General features: G+C 41.7%; 1 protein-coding gene across 5 annotated transcripts in view; it reads right to left on the bottom strand.

The window, feature by feature from the left end:
- Positions 1-25,902, bottom strand: part of neto1l (neuropilin (NRP) and tolloid (TLL)-like 1, like) — a 64,835-nt gene that overhangs the window by 5,778 nt on the left and 33,155 nt on the right. For 3 of the 5 annotated variants that reach the window (XM_076761811.1, XM_076761812.1, XM_076761813.1), the window contains exons 5-9: positions 16,033-16,074; positions 15,650-15,777; positions 8,918-9,000; positions 7,912-8,057; positions 1,949-2,062 (exon numbers count right to left, since the gene is read on the bottom strand). In XM_076761811.1, the coding sequence (XP_076617926.1) occupies positions 1,949-2,062; positions 7,912-8,057; positions 8,918-9,000; positions 15,650-15,777; positions 16,033-16,074 (513 nt within the window). Of the gene's footprint in view, positions 1-1,948; positions 2,063-7,911; positions 8,058-8,917; positions 9,001-15,649; positions 15,778-16,028; positions 16,075-25,902 lie in introns of those variants that run through there. The other 2 variants (XM_076761814.1, XM_076761815.1) reach the window with 2 other exon arrangements.

The raw sequence follows: 25,902 nt of genomic DNA, 5'->3' as shown, positions 1-25,902 counted from the left end.
AGTCCAGCCAAACTTGTTGTCCAAGATAGTTTTTCAGTCCTCATCCATATTAACAACTAAGCATGTGACCTCCTGTCTTACTTATCTGAGTACAGAAGCTGAGCAGCAAGCAATATTAGGACTAACTAGCTCTGCATATGTGCCATGTGTGAATGGAAAACCTGACAACAGTACCTAAGGGGTGGTGGGGGCTTAGCTAATGGTCATGAAGATTTCCTTAGCAGCAGCTCCAAGGAAGAGATAACAGCGCTCACAAGTAAAGACATCTAACAAATGGACCATACCGTGTACAAGATTAAGGCCATGACTTTCATGAGCGATCAAATATATGGACAAAAAGGTCATCAGGTCATAGCTATAGTCTGTTTATCACAGGGGAAACACAAAGAGCAGCACAGGCTAACAGACTGTGTGGAGAGGCAATCTGTGGGGAGATCTGTGACATTTAAATGCTGGGTGAACATGCAGCACAGCGCACTGAGCTTCAGTGACAGTAAATGGTAACATTCAGAAGTGTAAAGGAGAAGGGAATAAAACTTGACATTTTACCACTAATGAGGACAAATGTAAGGACTGCGGTGGCAATATGCATTACTAGAGCGGAAAGAGGACAAGTAACAGGCTGAGAAACATGGCCTCGTCTTGCTGAGTTCTGCACAATTTCAAACACAGACTGTAGGGCGGAAAGGTATCTTAGTCTGAGTGAGGAATAGGTCATGTTGGATTTACTTAATTGATTCAATTTGTCACAGGCTCTGCTCAAAGCTTCAGAGAGTTACAGTACTGTTCATTCAGAATACACAGTCATCTCTGTGCGCAGCTTTTCTATCTCATCTAAAGGAAACTGCACGGCTGCAAAACAAGAGGAATTGAGGAGAATTCGTACCAGGTGAGAGACAGTTTGTGTGGAAAAACAAACCAGAACACATCTTAACTGCAAGCCAAGCACAACGGCATAATGATCATCAACAACACATTGTACTTATTGACGCATGAGTTTCAGTGCTGGGGGCACAGGGGAGCTCCACTATAGATCTCAGTTTATGTACTTGGGATACAGTGATGGGCCATGAAAGGTCAAGGAGCAGAAGGCAAATTAATTGGCAATGTAAAGCAGAGAAAAACTAATCCCTGGAGTCCTCACAGATATCAGCTAATTGCTGGAATGGCATCATATAAGAAGATGGTGCAGTAAGGGAATCTCAGTTCGAGGTGTAGAGAAGGTAAGGAGCTGCCAGTAGTGAGACACTGGGGATCAAAGTATAGATCCAGTGGCTTTAAAATTCTGAGTGGAGTGAGGGATCGAGCGGCAGAGGAACTGAAGAAATTGACAGTATCACAAAGTCAGGGAATACACAGGACCTCGCTTGCCTTGAGGCATGAAACGGGATAAAATAAGGACACCTTCAAAGAACGTAAACAAAGACAGTGGAGCGAGACGTTTCCACAAGTGTCCAGTTCTAGTGCATTGATCTGGTCTTATAAATTGAATAATTTATTATATATCAAAAATACTACAACATGCTATTAAAGCCTCTGAAAATTTGGTTTTAAATTTGAAATATTTCTCTTATTGTATGAATATATCATCAACAATCTAAGAAAAAATGAAATAAGCCCCACCCCTTAAGTGACCAGTGAGAAGAGCACAGAGAAAAAAAGTGATCTCCATGTGAAATAACCCAAACTGTTTTAAATTTGGTAGAAAATTGGGTATTCATGCAGGATCCCATATCACTCACAGTAAGAAACTGACTGAAAAAAAAATAAATAAAAAAAAATCAGGGCCTTTAAAGGTAAAACTACTGCTAAAATGATACAAAAACGAAATAACACAATTTCTCATTCCAAAGCACAGCCACGCAGCTCAAACCCACGCTGTCTCACTGCCGCTCTCCATGGTGCTGAAACACTCAGCCTCTCCTAACGTCTCTCTGTAACATCTCACCTTTGCACTGGTTCTCATCCCAGGGGTAGACACAGTTCTGCATGCCGTTGCACACCAGCGTGTTGTTTATGCACATGTTGCTGTGACAGAAGAAGGCATCTGCATCACATGGAGCTGGAAAGGAAATGAACACTATAGTTACTGCATAGCTTTTCATACTAGAAGAACAGACATATACTGTACTGTGGTACTGTACACTCGCAGACTAATCAGAAGCCCTAGAAACAGGTGAGTAAAAAGTTAAACTACTTTTCATTGAACTTCCCATCATTAACAACAGCAAATGTGTGGGGCACTGCAGCACAAATCAGTATCTGAAGTACAGCCGAAGAGAAGTTCCAGTGTGCCAGGTTTTGAGGAAATAAATTTGGACGGGCATTACTCAAATCAGACCTGTTTCCCCTGAACCCATCTGTTCTTCATGAATTTTCATCCTCATCCTCCTCTTCAAACATTTGCAGAGACGACTATGAATGAATTTCTTGGAATGTGTGTGTACTGTATATGTGTGTGTGTGTGTGTGTGTGTGTGTGTGTGTGTGGTGTCTGGAAAGACAGCCGTGGCATTTTACAATCACCTGCATGCAAACAAATTCTTCCTGTTTATGCAGAATGTCCTTAGTGCACAACCCTCATCAACACACATCTAAACCAGGTCATAGACAAGAGCGTGTCCTCAAACACATGATCATCATCGTGACACCTGCACTCACAGCGTGCCCGGTCTGAGGAACAACACCGCCTTCACATCTCCACCTTTCTATGACGACAGCGCGAGAGGTGCAGCCGCCATCAGCAAGACATGGTCGTGAAACCAGCGTGATAATGTTACAGCTACATATTTTAACGCCAAGGTGCCCTTGCTCTCAACAACCAATCATACTAATGCAAAAGGCAGCCGATTGGCCAATTCGTTGCTTCCTGCTGTCAGTCACAGAGGCAGCGAAAGCTAACCACAGGCTAAAATAGTTTGTCCTATTCAATCTACTGTGTATTGTGTAATTTCACTGCCACCTGGAAGAGATTTTATTATAGAATTTACACACCAGTAGTTACCACTTTATTATCCCTGCTGTGTTACATTAGGCGAATGCAGACAATGGAAACATATGGCTGTCGTAGATTTAGAGGGGTTTTTTTTTCACTGGTTTTAGCCAAAACCACATTTTCCCATCTGGTTATATTTATCGCTAAAGTTTCTGAACAGAATTTCCATTAAATCTATTGCATCAAGATGTATGTTAGTGTTGCCATATAAAATTACACTTACTGTGATGTGATTATAGCCAAAGCCACCCAAGGCAGAAATACACACACATACACAATGTCAGAAAAGCAGTAGTGGAGGAAGTACACTGATCCTTTACTAAGTAAAATGCAAATATCATCTGCAAAATAATACAATCAAATATACTTCAAAAGCATGTACAGTTGTAAGAGTATGTTGTATTATTATCACTGTTACATTAAGTACATGGAACATTTTAATGTAACAGCCGTTGAGGTGGAGGTAATTTTAACTATTTTACATGCTGCTGGGTTGTTAGTTCTATAAAAAAGCAGCATGTTTTACAAGATCATTAAAAGTTTTGTTTGTAAAATCTTATTCTGCTGAGCTGAACTAACAGATTACACCATTCAGATAAATTTAGTGGAGTAAAAACTGCAGTATTTATGTCTGAACTGAAATGTAAGGGAGTAGAACTGTAACGTAGCAGAAAATAGAAACAGTACGAGGTGCAATACTTGAGTAAATGTACTTCGCCACGGCAGAATTGCCGATATAAGTGCTATCCATGAGTGTACATACTGTCCATTATGCACAGGTTGTTGTGAAAAAGTGTGTAAACGGTAAAAGTATTTTGGGACCATTTTCAATTACTTAATCTTCCAAAAGTTACTTATTTGCCACCGACATGTGACAGTAATGGATGGCTCTGTTTAGCTCTCCCTCTCTCTCCATGTCTCTCTCTTTATCTCTCACTCTCTCTCCTCTCACACACTACATTGGCACTGGGTACTGAAGCAGCTTGCCAGTGGTATGGCAGAGCTGGGGACTATTTGACAGTGTTACCACTGTGATGTATGGCTGTTTTCATCCCAGCACTCATCCCTAGTGAATAATAACACACCAAATTAGAGTGACTTATCTCTATCTGTCTCTGTATCCCATCCTGCCTTGGCCTTTGCCAGCATTTCCTGAGTCATATTGGCTCTCTGTGTGTGTTCTCCTTATTTTCTCCCCCCCACCACTGTTTCTCTCTTTTTCTTTTATACAGTATATGCCAAAAGCCATAACAGGGCTTCGTTAATATCCAGCAGAGGGAGCCCACTCCTTCTCCTTGTGGTCCTCCCGTCTCCTCCACACACCACAGGGCGAGACCAGTCGTTACAAAGAGCGAGATCCACACTAATCTCCTGCAAAATTAATTTCAAGACATTCTGTAATAAAAGTGCCCTTTCGCCCACACAGAAACGCTCCCAGTCACTGCTGGAAGCATAAATTAGCTCCTAAATGAGTGGCTGATGAAAATAGTCTGGGTGTCTCTGCAGAGGGGGGCTCCAGGAGTAAAAAAGCTTCCGCAGTGGAGAGTTCGAAGCAACACATGGTTTGAACTGAATTTTTTCAAATCCAATCACCATTATAGATCCGTGTTTTGTCTGTTTATGTCCAACAGGAGCGGAGTTAGCTGTTTCTCGAAGACGAGGACAATGTGTCTTTAGTTGTATTTTGTCTCGAGTTGTTTTCCTGTTGTTTAGCGCTCACACCTGGACCTGACACTAGATGTATCTCAAAGCTATACTTTTATTTTCCAGCCATCACTCTAAAGGAATAAATAATTAACGTGAGGCATCACTCATCTCTCCTCCCTTCACTGGTTACAAGCGCCAAATGATTTTATTTGTTTTTAAAGCAGGGCTGACACCAGCTCGCATCTCCGATTTTCTTAGTCCTTAATCTACCTCCAGACCCCTCAGATCCTCAAAGTCCAAAAGTGGCCGAGCCTTTTCCATTGCTACTCGTAGACTGTGGAACAATTTACCGCATCTTCTTTCCCATTTAGTACCACTTTTAAATCATGGCTTAAGAACTGCCTTTTTACAACTGCCTCTTAATAGGCCTTTAAGTACTATTAATAGAGCCATATATTTGCTTTAGCTTTGTTTGTAACTGTTATTTACTTACTTATTTACTTGTTTTACTATTATGTAACTAAATCCACATCCACAGAATTTCTCCAAACCCTACACATTGCGAAGGTCCCAATCAACCATGCATCTATGCATCCATCCATTCATGCATCCATCCATCTGTGCATTCATCCATCCAGTGCTGCTTCTCATCTTACATCCCCACAGTACTCTTCTCAAACGCGACCAAGATAACACACATGCAGGGATGATATCATCTGGTCTAAGACCCAGCAAAGATCCGTATGTTAACAGACATTAGCATATTGTGTTGTTCTCGAATGCTTTCATGCATACAGTAAAGAAGCTTTGCAAGAACCGAGAAGTGATGCATGTAGTGAAGCCAGAGCAAATTTCCATCCGCAACCCCAGAGACGGGGGTCTGTTGATGAGGCATAACAATGCTGACAGCTAAGATGTCACACAAGCACATTTATCACCTAAGACATAATTGCTTCTTGGGTAAAGATAGGCTTCACTTTGTTGTACTTCAAATTAGTAATCGTACACTTTGTGTGTGTGTGTATCAGCGTGTGTGTGTCTGAGCCTGGAAACAGAGCAAGATCAGTCGTATCAGCAGGTGTGAACACAGCAAAGATGATAAAGGTGGATGTTTGCGTTTGGGAACGTTGCTCCCCCCACTGGAGCATCTCGCTGGGAGTGGGCAGCTGTGAATGGTTCTCTAAAAGCTGCTGGTCCCACTGGGAACCAGCAGCTGTGAACAAACATATAAAGGCTTAGGATCCACTGCAGCAAGGGAGCACTTATTGTAAAAACTGCTCTATAAGCTGTAGATCCAGCTAGTGCACCTGTAACAGAGTGCACACACTCACTTGTAGTGGTCTTCCTTTCATCCGAGGAGGAGAATTAAATAACTTCTTACTGTGTTTCTGTCATACACAGTGCTGTAGGGCAGTGCACAGTTGTTTGTGGTAGTATTTTCCTTTAACAGCTTCATCATATAAATGTTTCTTGTCCAGCCATTAAAATACTTTGCTCGCCTTTCCGTTTCTCAGGGAATAGTAATTTTTAAATGCTGTCTAATTATTTCTATCTACTATTTGTGCCTCAACAAATCCTTTCACATGTGCTGACTACAGGCTTTGTAAACATACACTACATTATGTAACAGACAATGAAAATGTGCATATTTCAGTGCACATGCGTAACAGAGTGCACACAAGTAAAAATCTCTCAAAGCCACACATGCACGTGATATAAATATGAGATTTTCATGTTAATATAGTGTGTACAGCGTGTGCGTTTCACTTTTTGAAAATTCTTTGAACAACTGAATCTGCATCCGAAGCAAGTTTAAGTCAGGACACTTTCACTGCTCGTGCTTCCTGTCCTCTACCTGTATACATTCACTGTTGACAGGGTTGGTGCAGTGCTGCTGAGCTGTGCTGGATGCTGCTCTGAAGGCTGAGGTCTGGCTGGGGATCGCCCGAGTGACTTAGGCAGAAGCGTTGCCCCGGCAACAGCACATCCTGGCTCTGCGTGGTGAAAAGGCCTTACAAAAGGGACACTGACTTCACAACACAAACAACTCCGCTGGCACTGCTGTCGCCCGTTCTGTGGAAGCGAGCCACTTATCTCTTATCACGACAATATGCACGTATGTACTATTATATATGCAAGGAGTGACGACTGATTGTCCTTTAGGGTCTGATGAGGTGTGTGTGTCAGCCGACCAATCAACCACGCAGCGTGAAGGAACAGTGAATTCAGGTCATTTTTGAATAACCTGCCTTTGTCCAAGATGCATTATGTCTAGCACCAGTGTGATGCACTGTGGTGTTATTCTGAAAACAAGCGTCTGGCACGGCTTTTTCCTTTTGCTGTCATAAAAATAAAGAGCAAAGCACCTCTTTGAAATTTCAGCGGAACTGTGAGAGAAATTCGGCGAATACATTTAACATAATTCTTGTATTTGAATCATGTTAGTATGCATTTTTTGGGCAGCCCTTCATTGTTTTAATTTTTAATCTCACCCTTTGAGAGATTCCTCTTTAAGATCCCAAAATGCAGATGCAACGTTCAGTAGTGCCGTGTGTGTGTTTGTGTGTGTGTGTATGTGTGTGTGTGTGTGTTCGCGAAACTATATGCCATTGACATTGACATACTGTACACTCAGAAGCCTCTGACCCTCTTCATTCACCTCACTAGTCCAAAGAATGCCCTCTGCAACCCCTGTCAAACTCCAGACTCCATCAATGAGAAGCCCGTGAATAAGGAAGAGGAAGGCTGTGTGTTTGTGTACAGAGTGTTTGTGTACAGAGTGTGTGTGTGAGTGTTTGGCTCAAAGAAAACGGGTAGATGTCAACACACTGTAGCTCATCCTGATATCCCTTTGTCTGCCTATCTATTAAGAACAGCGCTGCTGGTGCTGCAGTGCTGAGCTAAAATCCACCAATACTGTCATATTCACATTTACCCACAGGCAATATTCCCTCTAATGGAAATCATATTCCTTGGTTTCCTGCTTGCTCCTGTTTAAATGGTCATAAAACTAAATGGAAACCTCTGACAGCACCTTTCCAACGAACAGCACACGATATAACTGGCCATAAACGTGGTCGATGTACTTCCATCTTCCTTTAATGGCCAGCACTACAGAGCAGACCTGTTTTATTTTGTCGTCAGTGACGCTGTCACGGAGCGGTGGCCTGATTAATAAAGCCTTAACAGTTCCCCTCAGTAGGTGGGTCATTTTGCAGTAAACATCTAAACAGCACATGCGTGTGAGTGCAGATATCTGCTGTGTCTTACGCTCTTGGTAGGTTGTGAAGAGGATGCGGAAGCGGCTTTTGCGGCTGGCCTCGTCCGCCCACATGCGGATGACGCCAAGCGTGGACACCAGCATGATGTCGTTGGCCACCGTGGAGCAGAACTTGCTCTTTAGGTCCTCCACCGAACTGAGATGAGACAGGATGAGATAAGAAGCCATAGATTATTATCAAGTAGCATGGTTATTTGCTGTGCATGTCAATAATCCACATTATTGAACAGGAGCCCTGAGCAGCCATGGTGGCTCATATTGTTCCAGGCTTGTTATCATCTGATCTCAACTTTATATTCTGCTTATCTCAAGATAACAAGTTAGATTGTTGAGGGGATCATAGCATTGTCAGTCTATTGTAGTTAGTGATTTCATTATATCCACATCTCAAGATATCAAATATTGCTTTCTTTTATCATGATTTGAATATTTTATCACCCTCAGATAAAAAGTGAGTTTGATTAGTTTGATATTTTGGAAAATACACTTGTGTCCTTGCCTAAAGCTTGCTGAAAAGATCAACACCTCTCCCATATCTGTCTGTTCAACATGAAGCCAGTTAATTCAGACAATTAGCTTAGCTTAGCATAAACACTGGAACCGGGGAATCTTAAAGACAGACACTAAAACAGAGCGTTTCAGACAGAGGGTGAATAGAGGGGCTGCAGCAAGTGACAGTATGAGACATTGATGTGTTTGTTTGAACATGAAAGCATGTAAATATGTTCTAGTAGGCACCCAAAATATAAGTCTGAACCTGAAAACAAACACAATACAGGGAGCAGTGACTTTCTGGAGTCGTCAGTGGTAGTCAAGCAACCTCATGGTGATGATGTCAATCCCGCTTCCAGGCTTTGTGCTAAGCTAAGCTGCTAAATGGTAAGTTGTTCTCTTAAGATAGTGAAAAGATTCATTCAAGATCCCAAGAAAAAGGGCTTAAAATGAATAAGTAACTGCGGAGCCACTGTATGATTTATCACAATGTAAGAGTCACACCTGCCGCCATCATACACCGCCACAAAGTTGCGCTTGCATTCATTGGAATTGGCCATCTCATAGTCGAGAAAACGCAGGTAGATCTGTCCGATGCAAGGAGGCAGACAGGGAGGAAAATACAGAGAGAAAAAGCAGAGATCAAATAAGCAAAATCGAAGACATGACAGAGGAAAAAGGTGAACAAAACAGAACAGAGAGGGGTGACAGAATAGATCTTGAACTCCCTCCTATTATAGCCTATGCATCTCACTCATTATCCCAGTGCCTGATATACTAGCAGCTCTGTAATGAAATAAGACTGACAGACTGCAGCTTGTACAAAGTCATTACATACGCATATCAAATGAGGACTCAGAGACAGACCAAGTCTATTAGCTTTAGACTCATTACCCGTATCTGTTGAGATAAGGCATTACACAAAACCTACAACCTTGTTAAACTTTAAGGAGACCTTGGACATTTTGCCACAAGCTTTGAATCTTCAAGAGAGAATATATCACCCACTTACAGTTCATTTTACCTTCTCCTTTCTTGATCAATGGATTGCAAACATATACACGGTATACAACAAAGACTTTCAAACCATGGCAGATATATAGTGTGTGGAGTTATATTGTCTTTCAGTAACAATCCCTCACAATATCCACCTTGCTATCCACCTTGACTCTTCACAGCACCCTTTCTGGATGAAACTAACACTTTCTGATTGCCTGCACATCATTGTTTGTCACTCATTCATCAGGCTGAGATCACCCAATCACAGCCGTGGTTCTGGTCGGCTGAGCACAGCACTCGCCATCATTACGGTTAATGAGTGGACAGCTCCCGAACTGTGACAGGGAAATGTGACGCTTTAAATGCCCAAAGACGAAAGCTGCAGATGGAGGAGGATAATGGACCTCGCAATGTCAACTCGGCTTCAACAACATGACAAGTGAAATGGATCGGAGGGGGGAAACAAGCTATCCAATTCCCCCGGGTTCTCATATTGGCGTCAATAAGCTTCCATCTAATAAAAATTTGACATATTCAGCTGCTCTTTGGGCTATATTGGCTTTGTCACAAGAATCAGGACATTTTTTGTCTTCCATGCTGTGATACTGAAATGAAATACTGCTCAATGTCACTGCTAGCTTCACAATGTAAAGATGAATGTACTTCTAAATGCAGCACTGTGCGTGGGGAGTGTGCGCCTTTCTTAAAATATATATGTTACACAGACTGAATGGACCTATACTGATATTAATGTCTTAGAGATGTTCTGCTCTCTTCAGTACTGCATGGATTTCCAATACAGTGCCTCTTAAAATGATCAAAAGATTGAGATGGTGGATATAAAATTCAGTTTGTTGACAGAGTGGATGACAGAGGGAGTAGGTCAGTGATCTGAGAGGAACACTGCAGGAAGTAACACCAAAAATTTGAAGAAAACTCATAAGAACAAGCAAAGTAATTGTTATGGGTGGTTGATGTTTAAAAATGGCTCCAATCCATGTGGCATGTCGCCAAAGAGGTCTGCTTTAATGTGTTATCGTTAAGGTTATAGTCAAGGTTAAGGTTATGGTTAGGTGTTCTTGGCCAATTTTGGCTCCATTTGTTTTTGAGTTCAAGATGCCAATAATGGGAAAAAGTACCAGTAAGCATGTTAATTAGGTCAGACAGTCATTCTACCATCAGCTTTAGTAGCAGCCAAATTAGACATGAAGATTTCCACCCGCAGCACAAAGAATGCAGTTAATGCAACACTCTGTATCCAATAAAAGTTAATTCAATCAGGGGGGACTAATTCCAGATACAAAACATTGTTGATGAAGTGTACATTAAACTTCTTGAACAGACTTCCTCTGGAGGTAATGGCTGATTAAAACGATGAACCTAGTCATTAAAGAACATAAACTCCCAGTTTGACCACCATAACTGATTCTGGAGTCATGAGGCTGCGAGTTGTGTTGGGGAGGGTAGTGGCTGGATTTTTTGCTTTGGATCCAGAGATGGATGGATTGCCCTAACATTTTGGACAGACATTCAAGGTCCCAAAAGGACGAATCCTACTGACGATTTTACAGCCACCAGCAGGTCAATGTTTTAATTTTTCCTGTTAAATATCTGCCAACCCAACGTCCGCCCAGGCCAATGTCCACATATTCACAACAGGACACGTATACAGTAGCCATTTTGTTGAAACATCATTTCAGGGATCCTTTGACTTCTCATCTAGAGCCACCATCTGGTCAAAATGTATAATTTGAACAATGCTTTGATTGATGATGAAGCACTGAAACGAATAACATTCACATAAGCCTCAGTTGTACATTGCACGTTGTTCTAACCAGCTAATTTTAGCATGCTAGCATGCTGAATTAGGTTGGTGTGCATGGTAAATGTTATACACGTTTACCATATGCATGTAGAATCGTTAGCATTCCAATGAGCATGCTAATGTCAGCATTTAACTAAAAGCAACTTAGCACAGCCTTGCAGAGCTGCAAGTGTGGCTGACACTCTCAGTGTTGTCACTATCTTTTACATATTTCAAAGCTGCACTAATGCGCCAGGGTGTCACCGGTGTCCTCAGGCCATACATGGTTTATCTGACTAAACTTAAGGTGAAGAGCTCTGCATTAAAATCAGTGATGAGCTGCAGTTGTTTCTGAATCCTGTTGCAGTTTAATAAGAAATAAGAAATTGGTAATAATAATAAAAAAGGTAAGAATAGTTAAGAGTAGTGTTCATTCCTGTAAGCACAACAACTATTTTTGCTGTATCCCTTATGTTAGAGCTAAAGCTTATGGTTTGTCCTTAACAGGTCTAGTTTCAAGGCTGATTTAAGCAGAATAGGGGTTGTGGTGCAAAAGGAGCAATAGCACAAAGTAAAGTAATGCAAAGTAAACCCATCCAGCACTTGTACTATATCTGGAAACACCAAAGCTAATAGAATCTATTTATTGGGCCCTTTACCTAGAAGATATGCACCACAGATGTACTACTTTATCTAAAAATCCAACGGCTGTCATCTCACTCCCACTGTGAATTGTAAAAGCTAGTGCAGGACAGATGGAAATGTGGCTTCTGGACATGGCTATCATTGTAAGTGCTGCTAGTTGCAAGCTCAGCTTCAAACAACCAAGAAAAGATGACTTTTTTATGAACATTTACTATCATTTTTACTTAATGACATAGTGTTACTGGTATCACATACAACAGTTGTATCCATTTGCCTCCTACTGAGCTTTAGCAGGGAAGTATACATAATAACTGCAATTCCTCATGTATGTGATGTGTTTTCTCAGCCTCTGCTCCCTCTTTTGCTTCATTTAAACAATGCTTGATCGATGCCATTTACTAGATTTGACTGTTGTGTAAGAGAGACATGCTCGAATCCCACAGATACATAAATAAAAGCTTTTCACGTTGCTTTCTCTTGTTGCTGCAATCTTCTAACTGACCAATGATGAAGAAAAATCAGAGTTCAGATAGCATCACGAAGCCAAATGACGGCAATGAATCAGATAGATACAATCACCAATTTGTAGGAGGAGAGATTGGCTCCAGCAGGAACGTAGGCTGCCTCTTCATTGATTCTGCAGCCACCAATAATGATGCAGAATCCATCACTGACTGGGGAAGAATATGTTCTCACTGCGTTCGTGCTGTTCATTACAGTCAGAAAGAATGTCCATATTTTGGCCATTATCTTCATGAAACGATACAGAACATGTCAGACAGCGCAGGCAGGTGTGGTGGAAAACAGACAGGACACAAATGATGTCTGAGGAAAAAGCAGTAACTGTTACGAGCCAACATCAGGCAACTACAGTAAAATATATTCCTCCACAACTAACAGCCGTCAGCTGAATTTGGACAGCTGTCCAAACAGGGAAGAAACAAGAGGACGAAATGTTACTTGAAAAACACAGACTGCAGTTGATGAGAGTTATTTGGTGAAGCTCCAATTCTTTTCATTGAAACACAGATTATCTCTATCCTAACAGGTAATATTGTGTCACCGCTCACTACAGGTTGTTTTTCACGTTACTTTGGATGCAAGTAACAGCTAATTCATTGGTTTAGGGTTTTTTCTTTTTAAGGTAGTTTTCTGTTAAATCTCTTTATAGGAGAAGCTGGAATTAAAATGACACATGGAGGTGTAATGCAATCACATTATGGCATTAAAATTGGTGCAGTGCTGTCACTTCTGGCAACAACACATGGTCATTACTGCTAACTTGCAGGTGTATCTTTCAGTCATCCTCCCCTTTTAGCTTTCAGGCCATCCCTCTCTCCACCATCTGCCATCTCACCCCTAAACTCCATCGCTATACATTTGGATCTCAGATAAAATGCATTATTAAGGATACCTTTTCCTTATCCCCTCCTTTCCCAGTTTTCCTCCTCCTCTGTCCCCTTCTCCTCCCTTCTCTCTGGAGTGCTCCGGTGCAGTCTAATTAGAGCCTCCGGTATAGGATGTCATTATCTCTCTGCTGTTTCTGGCACACTGGGTACAGTGCAGCACTGTATCAGCATAGGGAAATGAAAGCCCTGCCCTGTACGCAGCACACCCTCATGCATGCACATACACCGTGATGGGCTGGGGCTTCACTGCAGTAGCATGTGAGCATGTGCGTGTTTTAGAAAGAGACAGGAAGTGAGAAACTGAGAGACACAATACGATTTATATATTTTATGTGTAACTGAGTGTGAACAGTGCTGATGGAGGTGAGAGCTCCAGGACTGTGTGTGACTGAAGATAGATTTGTGCTAAAAATTTTATTTGCCGACTTGTCCATCAGTGCCAATGACTGTCAGCCTTTGGCCAATGACTTGCCTTGTGAGACACTCCTGCAGGGCGAAATATGACACTGATTCAAACCAAGTAAAATACATCATGCTGCCAGGCTCGCTCATTCTGTCGCTCTTTCATGCACATACACAGCCTCACACACACACACACACACACACGCAGGTATGCGACACACACAGAATTGACTTATGGTCCTCTTTGGTGCTGTAGCCACAATGTCCTGGCAGAATTACGCAGCTCCACTTAAAGCGATCGAGGAATCAATGCTGCTTTTTTGAATCAACCATAATGGCCCACAGTCCCTCCTAATACTTGTTTCAATGTTCCAATTATTGCATGGCTCCAAATGAGTGCTGATGGTTGAAAAGAATGGCACTAGGTGGATGACACAGTCTTATACTTCCTGTGGTCTTGGGGCTTAAAGTAGCTGAATCTGAAGGACATTTCTGAAGGGAAACAAGGGCATTAGCAGAGAAATATGCGACCCGAAGAATATGTCAGATAAGAGCCAAGCAACTGCTGCGGCCATGAATCACACTCGCAGCAATGTTATCAGCCAGTCATATCATAAGACAGTGTGTGATTGTGTGTGTGTGTGTGTGTGTGTGTGTGTGTGTACAGTACAATAGCCTGCAGCACAGTATGAAAAACCTGTGTGAAAAACTACTATGAACTAAATCACAGTTTTCATCAGGGATGGAACAAAGCTTAAAAGGCTTCCCTAATGTGGACTGTGTGACTTTAAAAAGATCTCTACAGTGGCCTTAAAAAAGGGAAGTAAAATGTGAAACAGGTCCTTTGAACATCCTTAAGCCATTCTAACATAAATTGCAGGTCTACTGTGCCTCACCATTTACAATTGCAGTATTAAAAATGTGACCGAAACCTTTAAATTCTCAGAATGCAGGTTCCATAATACTTTGTCCTTGAATCAACTGTACTAACTGTGAAAGTGAAGTAAAAATGTGGCCTTATTCTATTAATTAACACCCTGCAAATGCATCCAGACGAGAGCCAACACAATTCCAGCATTACATTTGCTGCAGCCATGGACCGGGCTGTGTATGTCTGTATATGATCAAACCTTATGGACTCATATGAGAAGTTATAGCATTTGTAAAACGTGGCCTTTTCCTGCACTGCTGCTCTTCCCTCGAGAAACTTTTAATCCTGTAGCATTAATGCAGCACAGGTACCTCCAGTAGATAAGGGAGCATGTCTAGTGTGTGTTAGGCGATGTAGCGAAGGTGTGCATGCGCATGTGTGTGGATGTATGTCAGTATTTGTATATGCATGCGGGGCAGCATGGCGAACACTGGCAGAGAAAACAAACACAGGCTGTAGCAGGCCTCAGGGTCAAACTGCATGGCAACGCTTCTTCTTCTTCCCTCTCTCTGTCTGTCTGGTCAGCCCCCACTCCTCTCCTTCTCTATCTCTATCTCCTTCCATCCCTCTTCTCCTCTTGGGAACAGCTTACTGATTAAAAAAATGGGCCTGACCCCAAATAAACCCTTCTGCCTATCTGTCTGACCCTAGCAGCGGAACAAGTCCCCCCGCAGCCACGAACACTCACATCGGGATACTGCTGACAGCTGCAGACAAACCACATGCAACATCAAAGCCTCCTGATGCAACCCCTGATCTTACTGCATGTGTGAAGGAATGCTGAATGGAAACAGCAAATTAATAAGAAAAAATATCTCAATAGAGTCTTGAAGTTGAATTTTTCACAAGGAATGAAGCCACGCAGTATTTGTCAAAGTCTTGCAGCATCTATTTTTCTTGTTGATTTGCTTTCTGACGTAACCGTGTTATGCTGTCATCAACCCAGCTGATGGGAACACAGTTTCATTTCCATTTTATGTGACATTTCAAAAGTTGGCAGTAAATCTAATTCACAGTTGGATGGGAGCGTAGCTTATGTCACTAACCTTGGAGCGCGGCGGAGCACGGATGTACCATTTACAGTCGACGGCCTCAGCGGCGCCAGCCTTCCCGTCTCTGGTGATCTGATGCGACTCGACGATACCTTCTGGACCAACCATGTCATACTGACAGGCTGAAACACACGCATATGCATAAACACACACAAACATGCACACACGTATACACATGCGACTCAAGCAAACACACGCAGGCTCACAAAAAACAGCAGGTGCACATACGTACGTACTTGCTAGAACACAAATTATGTATGGAACTGGAAGAAACACACTTTAAAAAGGTTTATTGGGATAAAAAGAGCAGTGAGAAAGAAAACAAGATAGAAAGAAAGAAACAGAGGCAGACAGAGAGGCAGAGGGAGTATACCTACAGGGCAGAGGAGGGGGTACTCCCAAGTCTGCAAAGTCCGGATCTGTGGAGAGAGCAGAAAAGGGATGGGGGTATTCATTTTTAATACATGATTACAAAATCAGGATACTAAAACAACCAGGTGTAACAATGCACTTCCTGCAGAGAAAACTACAAATTATTTTCATCCCTGAAGGCGTCACTACTCTCTCTTCTTTACAGTTGTCTAAAAGAAAGCTGTTGACATGTTAGCTGTTATCCTTATTATCTTTTGTCATGTTTGCAAGCCTTAAACTTGTGGTCGAAGGTCATGAACTCCTTCTTCGTCGAAGCCTCTTACAGAATGTATGATTGTTGCACTGTTTGAGGACGTCTCTGCATTATGCATAAGCAAAAAAATCCTACTGATCTCACAAAACATAGCCAATGAGACAATTTCTAAACTAATTAAAGGAATAAAAAGTAAGTATTTTTGACAGCCAATTTAAGCCTTTGCTAAAAACCTTCTCCGTACTGTACACTGCACACTGATTTCTCTCCACAACGCCAAACTAGCATATCCACACAATCAATATTAAACATGAAAAGACGTGGGTGGAACTGAAGGAGGCCTGGTTGATGAAACCTAGCAACTAGCTGTCACTGTCATCAAAGCGGCCATGCTCATAATTATGCATAACTTTAAGCCTTAATATAATTTAAACATGAACAGGGAAATTAGCTAAAAAGACCAAAACTGTTTTTGTACCAGGCTGTAAACATGTTGATGTAAAGTTGGGCATTTTAACATGGGGGTCTATGGGGATCGACCCGCTTTTGGGGCCAACCTCAAGTGGCCAAGTTTGCTGCTTGGAATAGACCAGCAGCATGCTAACATGCTCACAATCAGCTAGGAAATATACTGATATTAAGCCCGGATAATATTTACCATATTTGAAATCTCAGTTTAGCATGTTAGCATGTTAACAGCAAAGCTAATTAGCAATAAACAAGGGAAAGTTGAGGATGATGGAAATGTCAGTTCTTCAACTAAGATTTTGTTCTAATGATGGCGCTTGATGAAAAGTCAAAGAATCACAAAGTTATTCAAATTGATCATGAGAGAAGCATGAATGTGTATGCCAAATTTCACAGCGATCCCTCTGATAGCTGTCGAGATACTTCAGTCTGGACTGGCGTTGGTGTCAGCATGGCTAACATGTTAGCACAATGTGACTTTTTGGATGTGCACACTATCTATTTTTAATTAAACCCTAAATATCTGCTCCAGCCATATGTAAAAAGAAGCAAAGTATATTAAATAAAAAAAAAACATCAAATTAGAACTATAAATTGCTTTTAAGCTAAACGAATGAGGAGAATAAGCTCACCACAGTATCCCCACTCTTTTAAAACCGTATGTAAAATGCCCTCATTAGAGCGATATTAGTCAGAATGTGGAATCAAACTAATTTACTGGCAATTAAGGCTTTGCAAGCAAATTTAGAGGATCAAGGTCAAACTGTTGTACAGTCAATGTTCTCCCGTGGTTTCAGTCACCATGCTGATCAGTAGAATATGCAGCTGTATTTAACAGCAACTTTGACAGTAATTTGGTTTAATTAGGTTTAGTACAGTATAATAAGACCAAATACATTTTTGTAGACTTAGTAGCTGTGAAAAGCGTTAATACTGTATGGCTTGAAACCAAGACTGGTACTGTTTTGTGGGGGAATAGCAGCCTGTCCAATTAAAAGCCTACGAGGTCACTGTCATGTCACTATTAACTTAAAGGAGCGATTACAATGTAAGTCACTGTAAGAATACAACAAGGATAATATTCTTTGGACTGACACACTAAATATGAATAAAAACACCTCTGAGCTCACCAAATAAGTGTAAGTCTTATCTTTGTTCCCTTTTGCAGTGTCAGAACAAAACAGAACTGAAGCTTAACAGAGATAAATGGAAGAGCAAAAACATTAGAAATGGCCTTAAAAAAGGTTTCAGAAAGTTTTAGTAGACCATTGGGGACTGTGAATCTAATCCTTAACCAAACTTTCACACACTGAGAATAAAAAACTTCAACAAAGCCAAGCTGAGGCCATACATTTTGTCAGCTAAATAAGATAAGGAAAGCATCTGGTAAAGTTTTGAAAGTCAGCTTGAAGTGAAAAGGTTTTAAACAGCTTTTTTTTCTGGATAATGTTGTAATAAATTACATCAACAAGCGCGGCCTCGCTGAGGTGTGTTACCTCGTCTTGCTAGTGAAACATCACAGCCTCGTCTGTGATCCCCGAAGATTCAATATCGCTCCTCAGATGACTTCACACAAGACAGAAATTGACTCTTGAACAATCTCTGCTGCTCTTCCACGTCATCTTTTCTCTCTGTGTGTGTGTGTGTGTGTGTGTGCACTGTGCGGGGACGTTTGTGTGTTTTACCCACCAAACTTTCAGAGATACCAGCTTCTAAAGCATAAACGGCCTAGAAATTAAGATGAATTGAAATCAGAGCTCACTTTCACAAGGACAGAAAAAAAAGGAAACTTTTATTGTTATGAGCCTTCCTGTCACTTACTCAAAACTTATTCTAAATAGTTCTGTCTCAGCTTTCAGCACTATGAAGGGAAATAATAATGAAAACTATTTAAGCGCAGGATAATCATACTCAGGCTAATTTCAGAGCTAGAAATCCTCTATAATGGCACAGCACGTCACCTTGTTGCCAGGCTATGACACGCAGCATTGTGCTGGAAACAAAAAAAAAAACTCCCCAGTATTAAATGCATTCCTGCTGGTTCCATTTTATTCCAGCCGAGCGACAGAGCGGTTGTGCTTTCAAAGATACGCCGTTAGCTGTGAGCTCTGGGCTGCATTCATTTGAGGACAGACCCTGCAGAAATAGGGAACACAAAAAAGGCTTCACATTAAATCTGATTGTTCCTCGCCATATCGAGCCATGGCTACCACTGACTGCGCTCAGTGTGGAAAATGAGGTCTGATTGCACAGCGTGAGCGCCTTGCCTAAATGTCACAGTTTTTTTTTTTTTTTTTTGTCTGTACGTATGCCCTAATTTTTCTGGTCTAGACATGAGTCAGAGCTTCAGTGTTTGTATGCCGGACCTGAGGAGCAGGGTCCCGAATACACTGCCTGCCTGGTGACAGAACACCAGATGAGAAAAAAAAAAAAAAAAAAGTGAATGAAATGGTGGGTGAGGGAGGATGAGCATTCAGTGTGTTTGATGATGACACTCGCTGCATAAAACCTATAATCAAAGCGGAGAGATTCTTGGCCCGATTTCAGCTGTGTTGTAGAGGGGATTCAGAGGAGGTGAACCTCCCCGTATGCTGAAAAGAAGAAGAGCTCGCTGCAAATCTAGGAAGGCTGCAGAAAACCCTCTCTCTCCTTGGCGCTTTCAATATCAAGCGGGACATAGTAAAAGATTCATGTGAACACAAAAACAGTCAAGAGAGGTGCTTAGATTCTACTCAAGGGCTTCTCAAGACAGTTTCCCTGCAGATTAATTGCTTGCTTTCAACTAAGGATCAAATAATGTGATGTGTGAAAAGCTGAATGGGGAATACAGTGCGATTTACAGGCGGCTCCTTTGGCCTTGGACAACTAATAAGCGACTTCTTTTTTTTTTGTCTTCTGGGCAAGGCGATTCTTTGCTTGTACAGTACAAACAAATCCACCCACAAGGCCATTCTCCATCTGGAGAGGTGGCGAGTTTTATACTTCACAGAAAGTGATTTTCTTTCAAGAGCAAAGCACAGACGTCTGCTGTAATTTTTCCTCTGTTAGCTCCCACAGATGTGAATCGAAGCTGTCCAGGTTCTCACTTTATTCAGACAAATGCACAGACAACACTGGCTTCACCGATAAATGAGTCGCTGTACGAACCCATTTAACTGAGTGAGACAGCGCATGAGCTACTGCTAATTACTTTCTTGATTAATCAATTAATATAATCTATAAAGTGTCAGTAAGTAGTGAGAAATGTCTATCAAAGCTTCCCAAAGTACGAGTCGACATATTCAGTTTGCTTGTTTTGTCTGACCAACAGCTCAAAACCCAAAGTTTACCATCATTTTTACCCAATTTACTACGATTAAAGACCAAGGAAACCAGCAATGTTCACATTTTAGCTAAAAAAAAATGTACTTAATGATCATTTCAGCTATAAAGCTTTTGAAGAGCTGGTTCTGAACCTGGGAGTCATGGGATATCTCAGCAGTTCATACATTTCTATGAGGAAAACTAAATCAAATTGTTATTTTCAAAGTTCAGACAAAACTAATATCTGACACAATATTCACAGAAATAATCTTAAGACTCATTCAAGTCTGTCCTGGTCCTGTCTGGTTGTGCTGTTTTCTGGGTCTGTGTTTGTGTGTTTCCCTGCTGTGCTCCTCCCAGCCTGCTTTTCCCCCCACGCTCTCTCTCCACGCCTGCCCTGCATCAGCGCCGTTAGCCCTGCTCTCTTCCCAGTGTTTGCCCCAGCCAATCAGCTCCTTTCCTCTTGTCCTGTTTCAGTCACCTCATTACCCTCACCTGAGCTTCTCCGCCCATCTCTCCACCTGCGCCTCATCCCCTCGTCACTTTAGTTTGTATTTTAGTTCAGTTTTGGGTTCAGTCTTTGTTCAGTTTGCCTGTTCCTGTGACTCAGTTTCTGTTTTCTGTAAATAGTCCTGCTTTTGATCCTGTCTGCTCGTTGTCTCTTGGATTTAGGTCCAAAGAATAGTTTTGACCTTTGGGGAAATCTCTTTATTCTCTTTTTTGCTGTGAGTTCAGTTAGAAGACTGGTGCCACTCTCATATGTTAGGAAATACGAAGCTGGCTAGCAGATGGTTAGCTTAGCTTAGCATTAAGACTGGAAACAAAGCTAGCCTAGCATTCCCTGAGAGTTAAAAAAAGACAGTCCACCTACCAGCACCGCCTGTATGGATGAAACAATGCTGATATAAAGTGCTATTTTGTGAGCTTTAGAGTTGGTGGTTAACCTTTGGACAGACAGGCTCACTGTTTCCAGTCTTTACGCTAAGCTAAGCTAAGCTAACACTGGCTCCAGCGTCATATTTAGCACAGTGACATGATTGTGGTATCAATCATCTCATCGAACTCTCGGCAAGGAAGCAAATAAGCCCAAAATGTCAAACCAATCCTTCCTCTGCATCCATGTCTATCCATGTTGGCTTCAACAGGATGTCTACATATATGTGTTGGACAGGAAGGGAAGCAGGCAGGAAGGAGGGATGAGAAAATCAAAGTGGAAGACAGTTAATGAAACAGTGACCTTCAGGTCATCTGCACTGGTTGTGTCAGAGATTTATTATTGGGCTTTGGCATCACTTAACCCACCACGATCACAAGGCCAAGCAGCCTCAGTGGAACAGACATAGGATGCACACACACACGCACACACACATACACACACACACACACACACACAATTTTGATAAAGGCTATTCTTAACATGGCAACAAAGGTCCTGCTAAGAGGCTGCTATGCCTATAAATGCTTCTCATGCAACCCTTGACCTTTTTACACTCCCGTTCCTGAATTTCAATCAGGTGAGGTCCATCCCTGCCGCCATCAATCACCTCGTCTCCTTCGCTGCCCTCCTTGATTAATCGATTCAATCAATTACATGGATTGATAAAATGATTGATGAACTATACAAAGTACGTGTACTCTTTCAGCAGCCTGTGATTAAACCGTGTTATTTATAAGCGGGATGCCTCAGCTCCGTCACACCTATGTAATATTTGATTACAGGAAACTTCAAAAGCATCACTGCATGTTGCTGCACTGAATAATAAACACTCTAACATACCTAACACACCATGCTGAGCACAGATAGAAATTTCACCATGTGGATACAGTAGTGCTGCCATTGTATTCACTGCGCAGCTTCTCTTTAGTGCTCACTTTCTCCACTGCATTGTATAAACGCCTTTGCCTGAATTCAGAGCACATCCACACATGGCCACACCCTCTCCTCTCTTCATAAAGCTCCACTAAGTATGTAATCTTCTGGGGCTTACAGTATTTACCCTTTGCAACACACAAAACGCTCACTTTAAAGCCCGGGACAGGGACTTTAAGTTGCCCTGCAGCCCTGCACATACTGGGCTCTTCAAAGAGCAAAAAAACGCTGTCATCATCATCCTACAACTCATAATCCTGACTAAAAAAAACACGCACACACTCAATGTACAGTAGTCATACACCTGTGTGAAAAAAGCATTGTGAGCTAAACCAGAGATTCACACAGAAAGAGCAGGATTTACAGAAGTTATGTGCAAATGCCCCCAGAAGCAAACACAAGCAGCTTGCAAATGCCAGCTCAAATTTGCACATCACATTGCTTCAAAAACATGTTTATAATGTCAGCAGTGCAGCAATCGTAATTCAGTTTGGCAGCCAGATCCAAAAATAATCATTAGGAATTTTTTCCAGTGAAAAATTCGGAAACAAATGATGAGTGGGCCCTGATTAGTTTGGGTGTGTAGCAGGAAATGTCCTAAAGGTGTGCGCGCACACACACGCACACACGCACACTCAAATGAAGCATGGCTGAACTGTCAGAGGATTGTAAATTTCTAGTAACTGTTCAATCCCACAAGTATTGTATTGCTCTTCATGATACAAGCACAACACTATGTTTTATTAATGAGACACAATACATCTCATTTGGGAGTGAACATTAGGCTCCATTGCCACACATTAGCTGCTGAGCCCGATGTATGTAAAGCAGCATATGAATGAGGCTCATGGTTATCACTGCGTGACAATATTCCAGCGCACAAACATGCCGAGTGCACACGTACACGCGCGCACCGGCAGCCCACACACAAAAACTCAATCTCCCAGTGGCCTCATTTCCTCTCAGCTCCTCAGCGGTGACATTTAAATAAGCATCTGATTAATAATCTCTGCTAAAGTGGTTGATCAAGCTAATGAATGGCTGCCATTAATCACACCAGGCGCAGCTGTGGATGGAGCTGAAGAGACAGACAGAGGAAGAGGCAGAGAGATGGAAGAGGAAGAGGAAAGATTTGCCACAGTTTGATTACTTCCAGCCCTTTCAATCACAACTAAAGAACAATCCCGGCAGAGGTGATTGTCTCTGTCATACTTTCACCGTTTCCTGTATTGAGTGCGTGACTGCGGTTTCCAATCTACCTACTCACCCAGCATTCAACTCCCAAAACAAACGTTCATGTTACATACTGGACTATTCAAAAACATCGCCTGAGCAAACAAAAGGCCATTGTGAAAACCCCCTTTTTTAGATCAAACGGTGCTGTAAAGATTAGCTGTATAGCTAATACCCACTCCACGGGGCTTTGTTGACCCCACGGATGACAGCCCAACTATACAGGACAGTAGCTATGAAAAGAGGGGGCCACAGGATCTGCCGGGGGCTGATAGGATTCACCACACCCTGGGTGTCATGGCCAGTGAGCTGGGTCTGTGCCCCGAACGGCGATTAGCAGCGATGTGTACCCCAACGCCACGCCACAAGCAATACCAGCTACACACCAACGATCCTGCTAGGAACTGTACTCAAGTAGCCTGCAGAGGCAGGGACAGGCAGAGAAGGAGTGTGTCTTGTGCTTATGGTGCACAAAATGACATGATTTATATTTCTCCTGTTATTTATCCAGGGAAGCTTAACTCACTCGGTTCACATTCATGCAGGCATTAGTACAGCCTGCCCTTGACCTGTATCACTACACTGCAAGCAAAGAAATCTCAGCGGACAACTACTACTGAGTAATCCCACCCCAATCTCAGCCATCAAGGGTTCAAGTGCCCTTGAGCAAGGCACTTAACCCCAGTGCTGTGTGTTCCAGTGGAAGTGTTCAGTAAATATCAATTTAAATAAATGTCAGAGCTCGGAGGGCACAGTATTTCAGAGGCATATGGATTACAAGAACAATGTGATCTCTGCCCTTGTGTGTGATCTAATGATTCATGTGATACATTATTGATCTCCATAAGGGAAGCAGCTGTAGAACAGCTCTGGGTGTGGACAGGGATACAGTGTCTTGCTCAAGGACAACTCAGCAGGGTAAGCACACGGCGGTCAGGGTCATCTTGCTCATCTTCAACTTCATCAACACCACCCGCTTTCCATAATCAGTGTTTAGTTCAGTTGACTCACATTGGCGTTCAACTATTTCTGGAGCATCACATGCTGTACACTGTCCCTTTGGAACGAATTAAATAAATAAATCTATGTTGGTACAGGAAAGAATCATAAATGTTTCATATATGGAAGTCATATGGTTCACTATTATGCATATAAATGTATTTGCATAGTCACAAATGTCCACATATCACTGAGACTCACATATGTTGTGTATTTAATAATACATGTTGTTTTGTTTTTAACATGTATAGCATCATATAATTTACATACATTTTTAATAATACTTGTACCATATATGAAAAATACAATATCCCATATGTACATGTAGATTGGTATCTATCTATCTATCTATCTATCTATCTATCTATCTATCTATCCATCTATCTATCGATCTATATCTGTATTTAGGTCAGCTGATCAACTCACAAGGTCACTGTATAAGTTACGGTAAATTTGGTGCTCATTTGATTTTGCCGTATTAGCTTATTGTAACGGAGCTTTATTCTAGTAAAATGTCATTAATTCACTTTGTGGATGTTCTTTGTTAAAATCTTTTTTATTTTCCGATCCTTAAAAAGCGATAATAGAGCTGTCTGTTGTTTTTCGAGGCTGTTTCTTTGTCTTAATATGCTTCATTGACTCTTAGACAGACTTGAGAATGGTTTGTTTATACAAGACGGAAGAAAGAGTTGCCTTAAATATAGTTGGGTCTAAAAATACTGCTATTTGTCATGATTCGTTACTTATTTGTTACTGACCTGTTTGGATCAATAGAGTATTTGCAGATAAACCAGTTTAATCATAACGTGCTCACAGGGAAACTTGACAGATAAGGCTGGAGTCTACCATAGGTGTTTTTCTCCTCCTGGTCAGTGCTCTCTATACTCTCTGTCTCTGTGTGTGCACCTGTCTGCCTGCCTGCCTGCCTGTCTGTCTGTCTGTCTGTCTGCCTGTCTGTCTGTCTGTCTGTCTGTCTGTCTGTCTGTCTGTCTAGCTGCTGCAGGTGTTGCTATGGTTATGGAGTCGCAAGCAGGAGGCAGAGCTTTTCTTATATCGAAGCTAATTCTGTCCTTCATGCAAGTTCATGTATATTTACATGTATCCATGTGGTTCAAACTAAGTTGCCTTGTACAGCTTTTACAAAATATGCACACAGCGTCCATTGAAGTTCTTCATCTCTCACTTAAAAATATGCAGTTTGTTGAGCTTTGATGGACATAATGTGACATTCCAGTATATGTCATAGATGTGTAGATGGATATACATGCACATATATTAGATTTCTGCATGGGTAGAATACATCATACAAATAAACTGATGTGGTGTAAATGACTTGGTCATTATTTTTTTTAATTAGATTTGATTTAATTGAATAAAATGCCACTCTTGTCTCCAGCCCATTGAGCACATTGGCGTTGAAAGAGAAAACCTCTTATTAGTTAATTAATCTGCTCATTTGTCCATTCGTCGACGTCTCTCCCCGCACATCTGTCTATATTTTGTCCCTCTAATGTTTCTACTGTTAGGAGCTTGGTTCATGCTGCAGTCGCCTTTACACTCACAGTGTATGTGTCACATCAAATTAAAGTGTCCATCAAGATTTTTGCTTTCAGAGGACAGCAGGGACTTTGGTCGCTGGGATGGAGTTTCACTTCATTTTGCAGCTTTATTCACAGTGATGGATTTGAGAAATCTGTTTATGGTTGTGTGTGTGTGTGTGTGTGTGTGTGTGTGTGTGGCTTTGTATGT

Source organism: Chaetodon auriga, chromosome 21 (assembly GCF_051107435.1).
Source record: "Chaetodon auriga isolate fChaAug3 chromosome 21, fChaAug3.hap1, whole genome shotgun sequence".
Taxonomy (NCBI): Eukaryota; Metazoa; Chordata; class Actinopteri; order Chaetodontiformes; family Chaetodontidae; genus Chaetodon; species Chaetodon auriga.
This window is presented reverse-complemented; position numbering and strand designations above follow the sequence as displayed.